Source organism: Anomaloglossus baeobatrachus, chromosome 3 (assembly GCF_048569485.1).
Source record: "Anomaloglossus baeobatrachus isolate aAnoBae1 chromosome 3, aAnoBae1.hap1, whole genome shotgun sequence".
Lineage (NCBI taxonomy): Eukaryota > Metazoa > Chordata > Amphibia > Anura > Aromobatidae > Anomaloglossus > Anomaloglossus baeobatrachus.
Window position 1 is genome coordinate 411,215,841 of NC_134355.1, and position 20,011 is coordinate 411,235,851.

General features: G+C 46.0%; 1 protein-coding gene across 1 annotated transcript in view; it reads left to right on the forward strand.

Moving 5' to 3' along the window:
- The window catches only part of LOC142296554 (glutathione S-transferase 3-like), a 99,379-nt gene extending 93,874 nt beyond the window's left edge, over positions 1–5,505 (forward strand). The window contains exon 7 of the mRNA XM_075340310.1: positions 5,094–5,505. Within this exon, the coding sequence (XP_075196425.1) occupies positions 5,094–5,237 (144 nt within the window). The 3' untranslated portion in view covers positions 5,238–5,505. The remainder of the gene's footprint in view (positions 1–5,093) is intronic.
- Positions 5,506–20,011: the final 14,506 nt, after the last annotated feature.

Consider the following 20,011-nt stretch of genomic DNA (forward strand, 5'->3'; position numbering starts at 1 on the left):
CGTTCTGTTAACGGGCGTGACTGTCTGTTATTGCAACTGACATTTGGCTCCCCACTGCCTAACTGTGGAGAGCCGACTCTCAATCAGCATGATGTCAGCAGTCACACCCCATCGACAGAGCAGCCGGGAAGAGAAAGAGCTGCTCTGGGGATGTGAGGTCGAATGAACCAGTAGAATCACATTGGGCAGAACAGGCAGGTAGTTAGAAACTGCCTGCCTGTTAGTTCTTAGGCCCATAAGAAAAGATATTACACTTTTCTTTAAAAAGAATACACTACTTTCTAAGCCACCGCCTACTGGAATGAGTTTGCAATTTTTGTGGGTGACATTTTAAGAAGTTGAAGGCCATAAATGTGGCTGAGATAATCTTTTTTATATATCTAATATATGAAGCTGATGTGTGTGTGTATGTGTATGTGTGTATGTCCGGGATTGGCATCCGCACCGTCGCAGCTACAGCCACAAAACTTTGCACACTCACACTTCTGGACCCCGAGAGCGTCATAGGCTATTTTTCGAGGGGAAATTTTAACCCCGCTCTTAACAGTTATTCGCCAAAAAACCTGCCTCCATTAAAGTTAATGGAGCTGGGAGCCACAGTGCAGCCAGAACTTCAGAAGAATGCGCAGCCACGCCCTTATATGGAATGTTGGCGTGTCACAATGCAGCCAGGGAAAGAGGCAGACAGGGAAAGAGGCAGACATAGACAGGGAAAGAGGCAGACATAGACAGGGAAAAAGGCAGACACAGACAGGGAAAGAAACAGACATAGACAGGGTAAGAGACAGACACAAAGAGACAGACACAGACAAAGAGACAGACTGACAGGGAAAGAGACAGACACAGACAGGTTAAGAGACAGATACAGACAGGTTAAGAGACAGATATAGACAGGTAAAGAGACAAACACAGACAAAGAGACAGACAGACACAGGGAAACAGACAGACAGGGAAAGAGAGGGTAAGAGACAGACAAAGACAGGTAAAGAGACAGACAAAGAGAAAGACACAGGGAAAGAGACAGAGGGAAATAGGGAAAGAGACAGACAGGGAAAGAGAGGGAAAGAGATAGACAGGGAAAGAGACAGACAGGGAAAGTGACAGAGATAGATAGACAGACAAGGAAAGAGATAGATAGACAGACAAGGAAAAGAGATTGAGACAGACAGAGACAGAGAAAGAGACAGAGACAGTCAGAGACAGACAGGGAAAGAGACAGACAAAGAGATAGAGAGACAGAGAGATATATACAGAGGGGGAGACAGACAGAGAATGGGAGAGAAACAGAGAGACAGTTACTATCCCGGGCAGCGCCGGGTGCTATGTTGTGAGGCGAAATTTTAACCCCACGCTTTCCAATTTACCAATCAATTTTGCCCCTATCTACATAATGGGGAAAAAGTGAAACGAAAAGTGTTGGGGGCAAATTGACAGCTGCCAGATGTGAACAAGGGGGACTTAAAGAATGAGAGCGATGGCGCCAAAGAGTATATACCGTACAGATGCTAAGGTGGGGCCCCGACATGGGATACTCACCACACTCGGGGATATGAACACACACACACACACACACACACAATGCGCCACACACTACCACGTGCTTGAACACATATACCACCCTCACCACACATCTCACCACACATACACCATCCTCACCACATAATCGCCCTAAACACACACAAGTCTGGTATTATCCTTCAAAAATAAAAATCTGATTAATAAGCAGCCAAACTACAAGAACAACAAATGTGCCATATAGGAAATACGGCAGCTGTCAGTCACATGACCTGTCTATATGTGTATGTGTGAGCTAATATATACTGTCAGGGGGAGGGCTTTCTGTTGCCTGGAGATTTATCAGGCTGCCAATAGCAACCAATCACAGCTTAGCTTCTATTTTGCTACAGTTAATTAATCTGAGCTCTGATTGGTCAATATAGGCAACAAAGGACATTCTCAGTATAACAAAGCTTGTGTGAGGTCATAGGATGTTAAATCTGTGTGGAATATCTGTGGTGTTGAAATATATGTTGTGAAATGCTTCTGTTAGCTTAGTTTTTGCCTTTTAATAATTACATTTCTATCTATTTGTTTTGTGGTTTTTGTGTACAGAATACATTTTTCTTAATACATTCTATTTTGTTGACAGCAGTTATTAACCCAGGCGAAGCCGGGTAGTACAGCTAGTATATATATATATATATATATATATATATATATATATATATATATATATAGGTATATGTGTCCCACTATGTACAGTCATGGCCAAAAGTTTTGAGAATGACACCAAAATTATATTTTCACATGATCTGTTGCCCTCTGGTTTTTAATTGTGTTTGTCTGATGTTTACATCACATACAGAAATATAATTGCAATCATATTATGAGTACCAAAAGGTTATATTGACAGTTAGAATGAGTTACTGCAGCAAGTCAATATTTGCAGTGTTGACCCTTCTTCTTCAGGACCTCTGCAATTCTCCCTGGCATGCTCTCAATCAACTTCTGGATCAAATCCTGACTGATAGCTGTCCATTCTTGCATAAGCAATGCTTGCATTTTGCCAGAATTTGTCGGTTTTTGTTTGTCCACCCGTCTCTTGATGATTGCCCACAAGTTCTCAATGGGATCAAGATCTGGGGAGTTTCCAGGCCATGGACCCAAAATCTCTATGTTTTGTTCCATGAGCCATTTAGTGATCACCTTTGCTTTATGGCAAGGTGCTCCATCATGCTGGAAAAGGCATTGTTGGGCGCCAAACTGCTCTTGGACAGTTGGGAGAGGTTGCTCTTGGAGGACATTCTGGTACCATTCTTTATTCATGGCTGTGTTTTTAGGCAAGACTGTGAGTGAGCCGATTCCCTTGGATGAGAAGCAACCCCACACATGAATCGTTTCAGGATGCTTAACAGTTGGCATGAGACAAGACTGGTGGTAGCGCTCACCTCTTCTTCTCCTAATAAGCTGTTTTCCAGATGTCCCAAACAATCGAAAAGGGGATTCATCTGAGAAAATGACTTTACCCCAGTCCTCAGCAGTCCACTCCCTATACCTTTTGCGGAATATCAGTCGGTCCCTGATGTTTTTTCTGGAGAGAAGTGGCTTCTTTGCTGCCCTCCTTGAAACCAGGCCTTGCTCAAGCAGTCTCCGCCTCACAGTGCGTGCAGAAGCACTCACACCAGCCTGCTGCCATTGCTGAGCTAGCTCGGCACTGCTGGTAGTCCGATCCCGCAGCTGAAACAGTTTTAAGATACGGTCCTGGCGTTTGCTGGTCCTTCTTGGGCGCCCTGGAGCCTTTTTGGCAACAATGGAAGCTCTCTCCTTGAAGTTCTTGATGATGCGATAGATTGTTAACTGAGGTGTAATCTTTGTAGCTGCGATACTCTTCCCTGTTAGGCCATTTTTGTGCAGAGCAATGATGGCTGCACGTGTTTCTTTAGAGATAACCATGGGTAACTGAAGAGAAACAATGATACCAAGCACCAGCCTCCTTTTAAAGTGTCCAGTGGTGTCATTCTTACTTAATCATGACTGATTGATCGCCAGCCCTGTCCTCATCAACACCCACACCTGTGTTAATGGAACAATCACTAAAACAATGTTAGCTGCTCCTTTTAAGGCAGGAATGCAATGATGTTGAAATGTGTTTTGGGGGTTAAAGTTCATTTTCTTAGCCAATATTGACTTTGCAAGTAATTGCTGTTAAGCTGATCACTCTTTATGACATTCTGGAGTATATGTAAATTGCCATTAGAAAAACTTAAGCAGTAGACTTTGTAAAAATTAATATTTGTAGCATTCTCAAAACTTTTGGCCATGACTGGACTGTGTAATGTCCATGTCTGACCGTACAGGGACATGGCCTGATCATGACACATTTCATGGGTCGCAGAGGATGTAAAAAAGTGCACAGACATTACAGTATGGGATCACAAATAAATCTTTCTTTAAGGTAAAACATCTTTTTTTAAAGTAGGCAGAGAAATGCTTTACCTCAAAAAAAGAATCAATTGTGATCCTCTGCTGTTATGTCTTTATACTCTTTTGTGTCTTCCCATGCACAGGAGATGTGGTATGACCAGACTATGTCCCTGTACGGTGAAAACGAGAGAACTAATGACACTTCCTAACAGACAAATGTGAACAATGCAAAAATTTAATATAGGAATTTGGACATGCATTACTGCTAAGGAAATAAATTAAAAAATTGAGACACAGAGTATTGAAAAGGCAGTTTTATGTGAGCCTAGTAGCCAGCGTCAAGGCATATCTCTTATGCTGGGTCCCTACCTAAATGCCTCTCACTGTGCTGAAAAGCAACAATTTTGTGGTTGGGCAGGAACCTGCTAATAGAAAATTAAAAATTGCCGTATGCTGGTGGAAAGGAGTGCTCAATCAGAAGGCATGACCCTGTATGATCAGACACGGCTATTACACAGGACATAGCAGGAACACAAATATGAGATCATCTTACCACAGGGACATTTTTCAAACACATCTGATCATGGAAATTATTATTATTATTATTTCAAGATCTATTGATTAAAATCAACTGTAACAAGTACTTTTTTTGTGAGATAACCCCTTTAATGGATTTGAAATAAAATGTACAAAAAATTGATGCAGAACCTTTATAAATGTTTCTAAAAAGTAAAGTAACAAAAGACTAGCATCCCAAGGTATTAATTCTCTCTATAGTCTTTACATTGATGCTAAATTATGCAGATTGAGAATTATTGGGAACACTTCAGAAATGTCAGAAATGGAGTATCTATTGTTTTTGCCTTGTGCCTCCTTCGTTTGCGGTCTCCTCCTTTTCTGCTTCCTGTCAGCATTGCCAAGCCCTTTTGTGTTTTGAGGGACACTAAATGAAAAAAACAAACAAAAAACAAATCAAAGATAATTACAATATAGTGAAAGATTTACACAACTATTAAATCTAAATTGTTTCATCTCGTGGCTACTTTCAAGATTTCTGCTTGCTGTGTATGAATGAGAACTTATTTTTTAGAGTCACTGGCTTTTTTTTTTGTTATGCCATTTATTGAATATTGTAGTTATGCGAATTTCATTTATACCATTTATTTTAGGGCTTCAAAACAAGAATAAGTGAAATTCCTACTATCAAAGCTTTCCTGCAGCCTGGAAGTCAGCGGAAACCAGTTGGCGATGAGATATATGTGCAGACAGTGAGAGCTGTTCTGCCGGCAATCACCTTTTTGACAACTAATTAAGAAGGGCCAAGAACTGGAATGTCCTACATTCTGTATACTATAGCTGTATCATAAACCTCCAGCTTTGAATAGAAAGTTGGAATTTGCCACTGTACAAAAATACTTCTGACCATGTAACATAGATATTAGACTTCAGTGTCATGGTTGCAATGTACTGTATATAGAGTGGATATAGAATAAATGCCCAAATCAACAAAATTAAAGTTTTTTGCAACCCCGTCAGCCAATCTCTATGTGATTTTAAGTATAAATATATGTAATAAATACATGCATGACTGTGAGTTGTCATTTGGGCAGAAGTCTCACCAAGAATACATGGCTTACTGCAAAACAGGAACTCATCCAGGGAGACATGAAGACATTCTATTAGAATGCATCAATGCACAGCGGGAGCACTTTATTATTGATATCCTTTACCCTAAGAAAAAGACTGATGGCACATCCTATCTTTATATTGTGAACAGGTGGAAACTGAATTTGAAACAAAGTAACAAAAAGGAGACAGTTGTGACGCGCCCACAGGGGTCTGGGGTATTACTCGTCACCGGGCCGACGTATGGGTTTGGGATGTCACAGCAGCCAGTCCCGGTTCCGTGACCCAGGTGGTGTCAATAAAAGATGGGGGGTTATTTACAGGGGAGTAGAGTTAGTATTTGTGACGCCACCTGTGGTTTGCGGCTAGTATAGGAGCTGCCGCTGCGGGAGTATTCCCCTAGGGCAGAAGATAGTGTGCCGCCCCCGCGTCAGCAGCCGGGCTGCTCTGATCCAGATCCGCGGTGGCTCGAGGGATCTCCGGACCCGGGGCTCGGGGTCGCGCGGCCACTCGGAATAAAAAGGGGGGAATATTTACAAGGGAGGATGTGGAAAGTTTGTGACGCCACCCGTGGTGTGTGATAAGGTGGACTACCACCGCTGTAGTTGGGAGTACCCGGTGGCGATGGTGGGGGCAGCCTGGTGTTTAACCCCTCCATGGGTAGGGGAGAATGCCCCGGGACTCGATGAGGGCTGCGGGGAGGTGCTGTTGGGACGGAAAGGGTCACTTATGTACTCAGTCCAATAACGCTGACATCGACAACTGCAGTAAACCAAAGTTCTTGACACCACTACCGCTTGGAGGGAGCACGCCTGGATCCCGTGCCCGCTGGTGTTGCCTGTTAGCCTGTGACTTTTTCCTTGGCACCTTTTCTTCTAACTGGTCTCTTTAGCATAAAACTAGTCTGGTCCCGCTCACCAGTGTGGCTAACTGGGTGACCTTGCTCTCAGGGTTCACGCTTGGGATTTTCTGGACTATGTAGTGGGAAAGTCCTATCCCCCTCGTTGCGCTAATACCCCGATTTTGGAGCGGGTGGAGAACGGATCTTGAAGGCTCCGTCCTCATTGGGTAAATTGCCAAGACGACTGAAGCTACTTCCTGGCCTAGGGTCCACGTACCCCGTCGTGCCCTGGCCCCTGCCCGGTGATGGCACAAGGCTGCTGGCTGTCCTCCTCGACAGTCCGTGCCCATTGTCACGATTCCCTGCGACCGGGGTCCAGCTCCTACCAGGCCCAGACAAACGTCTGCCACCTAGTAGTACTAAGGAGACCAGCTCCTGACCTTTCCTCTCGAGAGTCACCACTCAACTGCGATGCTCCTGACACTCCTGACCTCCCCCTAACCAACCCCCCCAGTGGGCATCCCTATTCCCTTCAGGTTGTCCATTGGTGTGTCTGGTGGGTGTAGTGCAGAGTGTTCCTAGAATTTTGATTAGCTTGTTCTTGGCAACACCAAAGGTCAGGGACCCGTAACCAAGGAGGAGGTGGATACTGTGCAGAAGGGCAGATTGCGCAATACCCTGTGACGACCTTATAGACCAGGGCGTCACATTCCCCCTTGGTTAAACGTAGCTCGTCCCCGAGCTACAAGACATCAGAGGTTTATTAATTTTTTTTTAACTGTAGAAAAAGGGTAAGAAAAAGGTTATCGTTTTTATTTACACATTCATCACTCATTAGGGAGGCTTATCACTTAAATGTTACTCAACTTTTTTTTTTTTTAAAGAGTTCATCTTTTCAACAATGGGACGCTACCGGTTTCAATGGTAGCAGAGACTCAACCTGCTCCGTTGCAGCCTCTACCCACGACAGTCCAGTCCCAATGTCCCTGATCCCATTAACCCGCCACCCAAACAACCTGACCCGCTGCATACCTATGGTGGGTCCATGACCAGGTTAAGGTCCCGGGCATTGTGCTAGACGACTCTGGTGGGCACAGGAGGTGCAACTATATACAAAACACAAGTTCGTGTTGGTCACGCTAGTCCTGTGACCGTGGTACATTTTTACTAAATATAAAATTTTAACAGAGTCCATGTACCGGGTGTACATATTTTAACAATCTTCTTGCAAATCTGGTAATTTTCACTCTTTTCATTAAAACTGGTTGATTAGGCACTTATTTACTAACATTTTCTATATGGAAAATAACAAACTATGAAAAACAATAAACGAAAGCACCGATACCTAACAATTCTATGGCATCGTTAAACCACTGGCATTTTCAACATTTTTCAAACTACCGGGACCCATAGCCACGCTTTCTTGCGACTACGCACCACCGACGCCAGCACAAATTCTTTTTCGGGCATCACATGCTTGGTCACCTTCAGGGCATACCAGCCTCTCTGCAATGCCGGGTGTAGGTGACCATTTCTTCGTGTTGGAGGTTGCGCTCGGGGTGCCCCCAGGGGAGGTGTGGTGCCAAATCCCACCAGGGCACGAACACCCCAGCTGTGAGGCCTGCTTCTCGGATTAAACCCCACCCTTGCTCGGGGTCAAACCGATCCACGAGACCAAGGCACCGTGGCCCTCTAACTCGTGAAGCAGAGCTCTTCACTTGCTCCTTCTCTGCTCTGTTGCGGGTGGCAAGCTCCCGTCGTCGCCGGTTTCTGGTTGCTATTTCTGCTTGTAACTGCTGGTGATGTCGTTCCCAGTAGGGGGTGTCAGCGTCCGGCCTCCGCTCCCTAGCTGGCTCTGGTTTTATGTGGACTCTTGCGGCCCCAACAGCCGTCAGGATAGCGCGGCAGTGGAACCGGCAAATCTTTAGGTTCCACTTCCGCATCTGCAGATGGAAGTTCCGATTGCTCCGCAGCCGGGGTTGCAGGGTCAGGGTGCTCCGCCTCTGAGGACGGGCCCGATGATGTGGCCAGGTCTGGTCTAGCCGGGGTCCGGATGACCGCTGTCATGACGGGGATGAGGGACAGCACCGTGGTTTCTGCAGCTCGAGCTTTACTTAAAAAGGCACCAAAGGTTTCGCTGCCGGGATTGGCGTGGGCTGCTCGACGTCCGCCGAGGATGGGGTAGGTGACGGTGGAGTGCTCACCGCGAGCGGGGGCAGTCCAGATCCCTCAGCCGCTGTGGCCAGATTTGGGCAATCAATAGGGACTGGGTAACCGCTTACCCGCTCTTCACCTGGGACTTCCATCTCACGGGCTCGCACCGCCATCGCCAAGCTCCTCATCTCTTCCCTCCAATGGTTCAAGATAAACAGGAACTGCGTTCGCATTCTCCTGCACAACTGCTCTGTCTCCTCCTCAATCCAAGTGGTGGTCCCGGGAACAGCATGTTCCGGTGACCAGTCCCGCTCCGCCATCTTGCCTCTGCATCTTCCAGGAATGTTATGGCAGAGTCCTGGCCTCCCTGCTTCTCTTCCGCTGTGGTTAGATTCCGGCATGCCCCCTAGGTTGTTACTCAGTTCTCTATCGCATGCTGTGGCCCTCTGGGAACTTCTGGTTCTGGCTTCACACTCAGGACGAAGGGCGAGGCTTCTGCTTTGCATGCTTTAATGGGGAAGACTGTGTTTTGGCGCGAAAAGATGGCGGAAAATGGCGGCATTGTCGGGAAAAGGAATTTTGACTCGCGGTTTTCGGCTCTAAGGCGCAAGTCACCCAGGTAAGTGGATCCTGCTCGGATCCTGTTCGTGACACCAAAGTTTCTAAGGTGTGCTGCCCCCGCATCAGCAGCCGGGCTGCTCGGATCCGGATCCGCGGTGGCTCGAGGGATCTCCGGACCCGGGGGTCGGGGTCGCGCGGCCACTCGGAATAAAAAGGGGGAAATATTTACAAGGGAGGATGTGGAAAGTTTGTGATGCCACCCGTGGTGTGTGGTAAGGTGGAGTACCACCGCTGAAGTTGGGAGTACCAGGTGGCGATGGTGGGGGCAGCCTGGTGTTTAACCCCTCTACGGGTAGGGGGGAATGCCCCGGGACTAGATGAGGGCTGCAGGGAGGTGCGTTGGGATGGTAAGGGTCACTTATGTACTCACTCAGTCCAATAACGCTGACACCGAGAACTGTGATAAACCAAAGTTCTTGACACCGCTGCCGCTTGAGGGGAGCACGCCTGGATCCCGTGCCTGTTGGTGTTGCCTGTTAGCCTGTGACCTTTTCCTTGGCACCTTTTCTTCTAACTGGTCCTTTTAGCATAAAACTAGTCAGGTCCTGCTCACCCATGTGGCTAACTGGGTGAGCTTGCTCTCAGGGTTCACGCTTGGGATTTTCTGGACTATGTAGTTGGAAAGTCCTATCCTCCTTGTTGCGCTAGTACCCCGATTTTAGAGCGGGTGGAGAACGGATCTTAAAGGCTCCGTCCTCGTCGGGTAAATTGCCAGGACGCCTGAAGCTACTTCCTACCCTAGGGTCCATGTACCCCGTCATGCCCTGGCCCCTGCCCGGTGATGGCACAAGGCCGCTGGCTGTCCTCCTTGACAGTCCATGCCCCTTGTCATGACCCCCTGCGGCCCAGTTCCTGACCTCTCCTCTCAAGAGTCACCGCTCAACTGTGCTGCTCCTGACCCGTAACCAAGGAGGAGGTGGATACTGTGCAGAAGGGCAGATTGCATAATACCTTGTGATGACCTGATAGGCCAGGGTGTCATAACAGCGCAGCTCGGTTGGTACAGCTTTCCACAGGCAGAGCTCAGGCCCCAGGGATGGGGGGAGTAGTAGTCTCCTACAGCTGTCCAGTCAAGGCGCAGGAAGAATTGGACGACACAGGGGTTGCAGTTTAAAGTTCTTTACTCACTGAGAAGTCGCCGCCCTTGGGATGCCGGACTCCGCTGTCATGGGCTCCAGCCAATCCCAGATAGTTCGGAGGTCAGAACCAGTGTTTTGTTCTGGAAGTCCTTCCTACTTGCGCTCTGTTGTGCGAGTCCCTGCCACTTGAAGCTACCCTGGGACCCGAGTCCTTGGATGGGCTCTGTTCCTGTCCCGTATAGCAGGCAGTGCGAGTCCGTTACTGGTGCCACTCTTTTGTCACGACTCCTGGTTCTATATGCTGCTGTGCCCCGGGTCCTTTGTGTGGGCCAGAAGACTTGAAATCCTCTGCCCGGCAGTTTCTGCTGTTAGGATGTGAAGTGTCCACCAGCCTAGGGCTCCGCACCCTGTTCTGTGCGCTCTGTCCTGAGGGAGCTATGGCGCAGCTCTCCACTCAGCGACCGTGTTCTCCCCACGTATTACTTGTTCCCTAGTTGCTGACTAACTGTCACTGACAATGTCTGTGTGTGCGTTTCGCATTACTCCCCAGTGTCTAGCCCCGCCCCTCAGGTTCCTGAACTAGTGGGTAGAAGGTCCACTACATTAGTGATGGCCCCCTTCCAAGTCCCTACTCTATCCCAGTCCCAGTGAGAGGGCAACTAACTGGGTGTTTTGGTGGATTGTGGTGGTTTACTGGCAATAACCTCCTCCGTACCCGGAATGAATACTGCACCTCTGGTGAGGTGCAGTACCCTGTGGCGACTGAAGCATCAGGGGCGCCATAGTTGCACTCTGTAGTGCAAAGATATGTGGATCAATTAATATTATGACGTAACTTCTGACATTCAGCCAGTCAGAAGTTACAGGCACAAGATGGCGTCGCGAGACTAGAGCAGCGCTGAAAAAGTATGAAAGTATAAAAAAGTATGAAAATGTCAGAGCGTGAGTATAATGCTAGGGGCAGGGGGACTTTCATTTAGAGCATCACTCCAGCACTGAAAAAACCCTAATGGAGTGGTACTTTAATGATGCAGATGGAATCCCTGTGTTCTCTCAGATATCATTTTCCGTAGTATCCACCCATTTCAGGCAAGCACAAAAACTCAGTGTGAACAGTGCTCTAAGTAAGGTTATCAAATAGAAGAGGCAGACGTACAGAATAAACAACAACAAGGAGACACTTGCACACTTGGCACAGTGAATATGGGAATATAGATTACATTACTGCTATCAAAAACATGTAAAAATTGAGATACTTAGCATACAAAATTGGCCAGATTTTATGTGAGCCCAACAACCAGCAGCAAGGCAACCTAATTTTTTTGGGTACCTATCAAACTCATAGTTCTTTTTGGGTTAAAAATACCCTACAATTTATGGGAGGACAGGAACCTGCAAATGGCGAATTAATACCACCTGAGGCTGAAGAGCAGTAGTGCTCAATCAGAAGGCATAACCCTGTAATCTAAGAAAAAGACTGATGGCACATCCTATCTTTCTAATGTGAACAGGTGCAAACTGAATATGAAACATAGTAACAAAAGGAGAGAGTTGCACACTGCAGTGCTAAGATATGTGGACCAATGAATATGGGAATATAGGCATGCATTACTGCTTTGAAAAAAACATGTAAAAATTGAGATACTTAGCACGCAAAATTGGCCAGAATTTATGTGAGCCCACAGCCATCAGAAAGGCAACCTCATTTTTGGGTACCTATCAAACTAATATCTCTTTTTGTTCATATTCAGTTTGCACCTGTTCACATTAGAAAGATAAGATGTGCCATCAGCCTTTTTCTTAGATTACAGGATATGTCTTGTAATTGAGCACTCCTGCTCTTCAGCCTCTGGTGATTTTAATTCACGATTTGCAGGTTCTTGTCTGCCCATAAACTGTAGGGGTTTTTTTAACCCAAAAAGAGGCATTAGTTTGACTTTCTATCTGCTCCTCCTTCTCTTCCTCCTCTTCCTCCCATCCACACTGAACAAATGGGATGAAGCTAGTGTGGATAGTTCTGTCTTTAGCGTAGGCAACTATCTCCTGTTCCTCCTACTCCTCATAACACAGCACAACAAATAAACACTTTTTGTCTGCTACTTGGCAAAAACCATGTGCGCTATACTAAATCGAATGCGCTGAATCCAAATCTGAAGTTAGTTTTTTTGTAGCACGTCAGGATATTAAGTTATTCCAATTTTTGTGAAAATTAAAATAAGCAATTAATAAAGATACAGAATCGTTATGTCCCACAGTTTCACAACAGGTATCATTTTTATTGAAAAAGAAGTATAGGTAAATAAACCAAAAAACTTAAAAATCACTTATAGTAGCTTAAGAAATCGCCTTGAACTCAGCAGAGTACTTTTAAAAGTGCTTCAGGCACTTGCTTTTGCGCTTGTGAGTGGTCCTAGTGGCCCGTTGCAAAAACCAGCAGTAATCGCCCATCATGTTGGGGTTAAAGCGACCTGGGTATCTTTTTTCCATAGTAGAAATGTCCTGGTGGAATCTCTCACCATGTTCGTCACTGACATTACCCATATTTGGAGGAAAGAAGTCAAGATGTGAATGTAGGAAATGCATTTTCAATGACATTCGGGCACCATGCATTTCGTATGCTTGAAGCATATTGTCTATTAGTTCAGCATAGTTTTCTGCTCTTTCGTTTCCAAGGAAGTTTTGAACTACTACTATAAATGCATCCCATGCAGTTAGTTCAAGTGGGGTGAGTTCTTTCTTGAAGATTTCATCATGGATTAGTTGGTGGATTTCAGGACCAATAAAGATTCCTGCTTTGAGTTTGGCCTCAGTTTTCAATGCACTAAACTTTTCCTTCAGATACTTAAATCCATTCCCTTGACGATCCATTGCTACTACAAAATTTTTCATTAGTCCTAGTTTAATGTGAAGAGGTGGAAGATAAACTTTAAGTGGATCGACAAGTGATTCGTGTTGAACATTGTGCTTACCAATCTTATGTTCATCTCTATTGGGCCACCGTTTAATTTTATAATGGTTGTTGTCATCTCGACTGTTCCATAGGCACAGAAAGCACATATGCTTAGTGTAACCTAACTGCAAACCAAGGACTAGTGCAACAACTTTGAGGTCAGCACAAATGTTCCATTGATGTTCTGAATATTTAATCAATTTCAGAATGATCTGCATAGAAACATAGGTGTCTTTCATTCCAACCGCATGTGCAATGCCTTCAACAATGCCTGAATAGGCGTATGGCCTTTTCTAAGTATAACTCAAAATCTGGACGTGCTGTGCAAATTCTGAGTTCATATTTGGAATCAGCATGTTCAAATTAGTAAAGAACACATGTTTTACCCTCAGTAGCAAAATCATTGTTGTGCTGTGTAATCACACAATCTGTGCTGAGAAGATGAGATGAGGCTGGGTTGGGTACTTTCTTCCTCCATCATCAGCTGATCCACATACAAAATGTCCTCTTTAATTGTGAGCAGCAAGAGTTTAAGTAGGCATAGAAGTGGGATGGTTAGTTGATTATGGCGTCATCGCCATTCACCAGATTGGTTAATTCCTCAAAGTTTTGTAGAACCTCACAGATGTAAGAAATCTATGCCAATTCGTTGGCTCTTATGTGCGGAGGCTGACCTGAATACCGATGGGCATGTTGTAGTTGGTTGTTAAGTATAGGGATCCCCCAAACAGCAGTATAAATAATCATGCTGGACATGAAATAGTCCAAATTGGTCATTAAGACCATTGCACAGACTCGACTAAACATATGAAAGTAAGAGAACAAGAGTCATAAATGCTGAAAAAATTGGTGTGATTTTATTATTATAATTTTAAAGTGCAACCAGCAAAACAGAAAGGAATAAAAACACAAAGGTATGTGAGGCACATAAACAGGATAGCCAGACAATGATATTGGTAAATGGCCAATTACGTAGACATAGTACACGGGGGTGGTATCTGGGCAGATTACCAAAGGAAGTACCTGATCTTGTCTATTTATCGGGGATGCTGGGACGGGCTTACTTATATGCATGTATATTACTGCACTTGCACTTTATATATACTGCCTTTGATAATCTGCCCAGCTACCACTCCCGTGTACTATGTCTACGTAATTGGCCATTTCCCAATACCATTGTCTGGCTATCCTGTTTATGTGCCTCACACCCCTTTTGTTTTTATTCCTTTCTGTTTTGCTGGTTGCACTTTAAAATTATAATAATAAAATCACACCAATTTTTACGGCATTTATGACTCTTCTCTTACTTTCATATGTTGTAGTTGGTATTCAACTACTGCCCTCTGCTGCTCACAAAGCTTTACCAACATGTGTAAAGTGGAGTTCCAGCATGTGGGCAAGTCACACACCATTCAGTGAGCTGGCACTTGCAAGTGCTGCTGCAATACTGCCAGACTCGTGGCAGCTGTAGCAAACTTGCAGAAATGGAAGCATATGTTGCATTGCTTCACAAGTTGCTCAGGCAAATCTGGGTAGGTTTTTAGTAAACACTGAACAACTAAGTTGAGCACGTGGACTAGGCATGGTAAGAGTGCAAGCTTGCCAAGTTTCAGAGCTGCCATGGGGTTATGGACATTATCTATACCTCCCAACTTTTCAAGAATGGAAAAAGGGACAAAGTATGCGGCGCGCACAGCGCGCCGCGGCAAATTTTGACCACGCCCTAGCCACACCCCTAGCCACACCCATTTGGCAGTAAGGGTCATTCAGCAGATGTCCAGGACTGTTCATTCATATTCATAGCAGTCAGAATTTTTTTGTGTCACTATATGACATGTTGCTTATTTGTGCCTATAAAGCCGTGCATAAATTCTGTTTCTTTTTGTTTCTGTCTGCACCAAACTACAAAATAACTATCTTCTCTGTTTTTTCCATTTTTGCTGCATTTTTTTCTGCCTTTTCTCCATTATTTAATGTGTTTTTGGTTCAGATGTGAAGATGTGAATCTGTGTTTTTAAGTGTTTTTATTGTACAGAGAAGCTTTTTCCTGCATTTTTTTAAGCTCCACATAGAAACCTCCAGAGAAACCCCCCCCCCCCAAAAACCGCAGAATTCAGTGGCGTCTTTTCATGGAATCACATCCACTTTACTTGGACAATTAAACACAGCAGAATAAATGTGCAAAAAAACAGCAGGAAAAAAATGCAGCATTTACACTACATGGGAATATGGGCTAATTGTCCAAGCAAAGTGGATGAGATGTCATGAAATCTCCGCCCCTGGTGCGCCTAAAGTCACTGCTGAACTGTGCGGATTTGGTGTTTCTTTCTTTATAAGCTCCAGGATTCACATCAGCAACAAACATGTATCAAATAAGGGGGACAATGCATAAAAAATACCGCAAACACGCAATAATCAGAGAACATTGTTATTGCACTCGTGGCGCGGACACCTGCAGAAAAAATGCAACATTTACGCTATGTGTGAACACAGCCTCAGTGATTCATTTTTATTACATTTTTTTATGGGTTTTAATAAAGAAAAATAATAAATTGCGCCATTTTTTTCCCGCCATTTACCGATCCCCATAAATAACCTGATCGCTGTGTTGTTCAGGTCATTACGATTACAGGGACACCAAATATGTCCATGTTATTTGCTGATTTGTGATGTTTATTATTTTATAAAAAAGTGTAATAAAATTAAATTATTCTATTTTTTTTATTATTTTTAGTAACTTAGTAGTTACTGAGCTTCGGCCGACTCTACCGCAGGCCCTTCCTCCAACCAGTCCTCTCCAGTGGGTGTCACAGTCCTGGTGGGCAGAGGAACAAGAAGGCAAATGGGGGTATTTACATGAACCCAAGAAAGTTTTTGGGTGGCCTCTGCCAGTCCTGAGGCCTTGGTCCATAAACAACAAGGGTAAGGCTGGGTTAAACTTAGGAAGGGGGGGGGTAGCTACCTATTTACTCCTTTTCATTTTGGTGAATCAGGTGAGGTACATGGTTAATTGGCATTTTGACATTAACAATTAATCAACATTTACAGTTTGTATATATACATACATTACTATATACAAGTACATATGGGCATCAATCACTCCCTGTATCTGAGTGGTGGCTGACCTAGGTTATGGCGTGTAGACCACCTCAGCCCTAAGTTCTCTCCTAGGCCCTGTGGTGTTGTACTATCTACGAGTTCCTCACTCTCCGTGATGAGTACTGTAAGTGGAAACCTACGAGTGCGTGGCATGGGTACAGGTGCGACTCTAGGTGTGTGTGTGTGTATTGGTGCAACGTCAGCAGGCCTCTCTGGTTCTGGCTCTTCCACAGGTTGTGGGAATGTTAGAACGGGAACAATCACTGCTCCATTTTGCATAGGCCAATCTGCTGGGAAGTCACCTAGGATGGTGTGGATCACCTCCTTCCTTTTATCAACACCCAGGAGTGGAGTGGGAACTACTTCTGGGATCCTCTGAAGTTCCGGGCACTTTTTCAAGTGGTCCCTGGAGACTGTAGCCGTTGTTCTTCCTAAAGGCCGCTTTACAAACTGCGATATCGGTACCGATATCGCCATCGTGCGTACCTGCCCCCATCTGTTGTGCGACACGGGCAAATTGCTGCCCGTGTCGCACAACATCGCCCGGACCCGTCACACTACTTACCTTACCTGCGACGTCGCTGTGACAGGCGGTTCGTTCAGTGTCACAGCAACGTCACTGCAGCGTCAATGAACCGCCGCCCAATAGAAGCGGAGGGGCGGAAATGAGCGGGACGAACATCCCGCCCACCTCCTTCCTTCCGCATTGTGGCCGGGAGGCAGGTAAGGAGAGCTTCCTCGTTCCTGCGGTGTTACACGGAGCGATGTGTGCTGCCGCAGGATCGAGGAACAACTTTGTTACTGCTGCAGTAACGATATTTGAGAATGGACCCCCATGTCGCCGATGAGCGATTTTGCACGTCTTTGCGATGATGCAAAATCGCTCATAGGTGTCACACGCAACGGCATCGCTACAGCGGCCGGATGTGTGTCACAAAATCCGTAACCCCAACGAGATCGCTGTAGCGATCTCGTAGCCTGTAAAGCCCGCTTTAGTCTTTGCTATTAAGACAGGTCTTTTGATTATCAAAGTCAGAGGGTTGTATGACATAGGGGATCTTTTCCCACTGGTCGTCCAATTTATGCAGCTTCCTTTTCCTCTTTAGCACCACTTCCCCTTGTGCAACGGGGGCAGCCTTTGCCTGTTTGTTGAAATGTTGCTCTTGCTTTTCACTGCTTTGGTTCAGGTTTCTTTCCACATACTCCTGGATTTGCTTGTACTGCATCTGACGTTTGGAGTCCCAATCAGTGGTTGGGGAGATGGTTTCAGGTACTTCAACATCCATGTCCAAGTCCACCGGCAATCTTCCAGGCCTTGCTCTCATAAGATAAGCAAGCGTAAACTTAGTGGAACTGACAGGAATGTTGCTATACATATCTACGAGAGCGGGCAATCTCTCAGGCCACTGGTTCCGTTCTTCAAGGGGTAGAGTCTTAAGCAGGATGAGGACTAAATGGTTCATCTTCTCACACATCCCATTGGTTTGGGCATGGTAGGGTGTAGTACGTATCTTCCTGCATCTGTACAGGCTGCAGAACTCCTTGAAGATTTCCGCTTCGAAGGCAGGGCCTTGATCCGTGAGGACCCTCTCTGGGTAGCCATGAGGTCTGCAGAAGTGTGCTTGGAAGACCTTTTCTGCAGTTAGATCTTTGACGGGTACCAGAACCATAAATCCTGAGTAGTGGTCTACCATCGTGATCGCATATGTGTATCCGCTCCTGCTTGGTGTGAGTTTGACATGATCTAGAGCAATGAGTTCCAACGGCTGACGGGTGATGATCGGCTGTAATGGGGCTCTCTGGCTGGTACCATCCTTTCTTCTTAGCACACAGGGATCACAATCCCTACACCATGCTTCAATGGATTCTGTCATCCCAGCCCAGTAAAAGCGCTCCCTTAGGCCTGCGACACACATCCGTGCCGCCGGCACGTGTTTGTCATTTTTTACACGTACCGGCGGCACGGAGACACGTTAAGCAATGTTACCCTATTGTAGCAGGCACACACACGTAAAACCACACGGAACGTGTGTCCGTGTGCGTTTGTACGTGTGTGCGTTTTTCAAAGCGCTGACATGTCAGTGTTTTCTCCGGCAGCACGGGTGTCACACAGCCCGCACCCGTACCACACGGGTGTAGTGTGGATGCGATCCCGTGTGACACGCGCCGGAGAAAACACACGTGTCAGTGAAAAAAAAACAAAACATTAACTCACCTTCTCCAGCCTTCCTGTCTCTGCCGCTGCTGTCTCTTGCTGCCGACCGCCGCTCATTATTCTCATTTAATATTCACTTCACTGCCTGGCAGCAGCAGCGGGGAGATGGGAGGGCTGGAGCCGAAGATCAGCACCACGGACAGCAGCGCGGACAGCAGGAAGGACCAGGTGAGTATGTAAATTACCGGTTCTACGTGTGCTATCGCGGATAGCACACGTAGAACACACGTCGCCCGCACGTACCAGAGACACGTACTTACCTGCACGCAACACGCAGGGGACATCTGTGTCTCTCGGCACGTGTGTGATTTTCACGTGAGTGTGGCAGAGGCCTTAGGCTGGAATCAAACTTGCGAGTGTAAAATCGGTCCGATTCTCATGCTAGAAAGTCGGACGATTTCTTCTCACTAGTGATGAGCGAGTACTAAAAAGCTCGGGTGCTCGAAGCGCGGGCCGAGCCTCCCAAGATACTCGTGTACTCGGCCCGAGCAACGAGCCCAATGTTATCCTATGGGAGACCCGAGTATTTTTGTGAAATGACCACCGGCAGCATGTAGAAACCCTAAAAATGGCACAAAAGTCTCCGAAGAGTGCTCAAATGACATGGCAACAGCATGGGGAAGACCCCTTGAAGCATTTATCACTCAAAAGTCACAGCTGTGAACAATTTTGTCCGCGTTTTACGCCATTTTTACGGACTCACCAGAAAACCTTCCAAAATGACACCAAAATGAATTTTCATGGCGGAAATGTTAAGGGCACATACCCAATAGTGAGATAGAGCTAATGTATGTTACTTTTTGAGATCAATACATGAAAGATTTTACGTAAAACATTGTGTGGCACTCCGATGTCCCTGAGAAGAGACGTACATAAAGGCCTCTGAGTCTAATGTGCCCATTTTGAGGAACTGAGTCTTTGTAGTATTTTCCTTTGCCAGGGCAGTCCAAAATTTTGAGGTTCACCAATGACCCTGCATACAGACGTGCATGAGGGCCTGTAAACCTGAAGTGCCCATTGGAAGGAAGTGGGTCTTTTGTAGTATAGCCCTTTGGCAGGGCAGCCAAAAATTGGGAGGCTCCACGTTGTCCCTGGATAGAGACGTGCATGAGGGCCTGTTAACCTGAAGTGCCCATTGGAAGGAAGTGGGTCTATTGTAGTATAGCCCTTAGGCAGGGCAGCCAAAAATTGGGAGGCTCCACGTTGTCCCTGGATAGAGACGTGCATGAGGGCCTGTAAACCTGAAGTGCCCATTGGAAGGAAGTGGGTCTATTGTAGTATAGCCCTTAGGCAGGGCAGCCAAAAATTGGGAGGCTCCACGTTGTCCCTGGATAGAGACGTGCATGAGGGCCTGTAAACCTGAAGTGCCCATTGGAAGGAAGTGGGTCTTTTGTAGTATAGCCCTTTGGCAGGGCAGCCAAAAATTGGGAGGCTCCACGTTGTCCCTGCATAGAGACGTGCATGAGGGCCTCAAAACATTGTTCCCATTGCAAAGGAGCGGG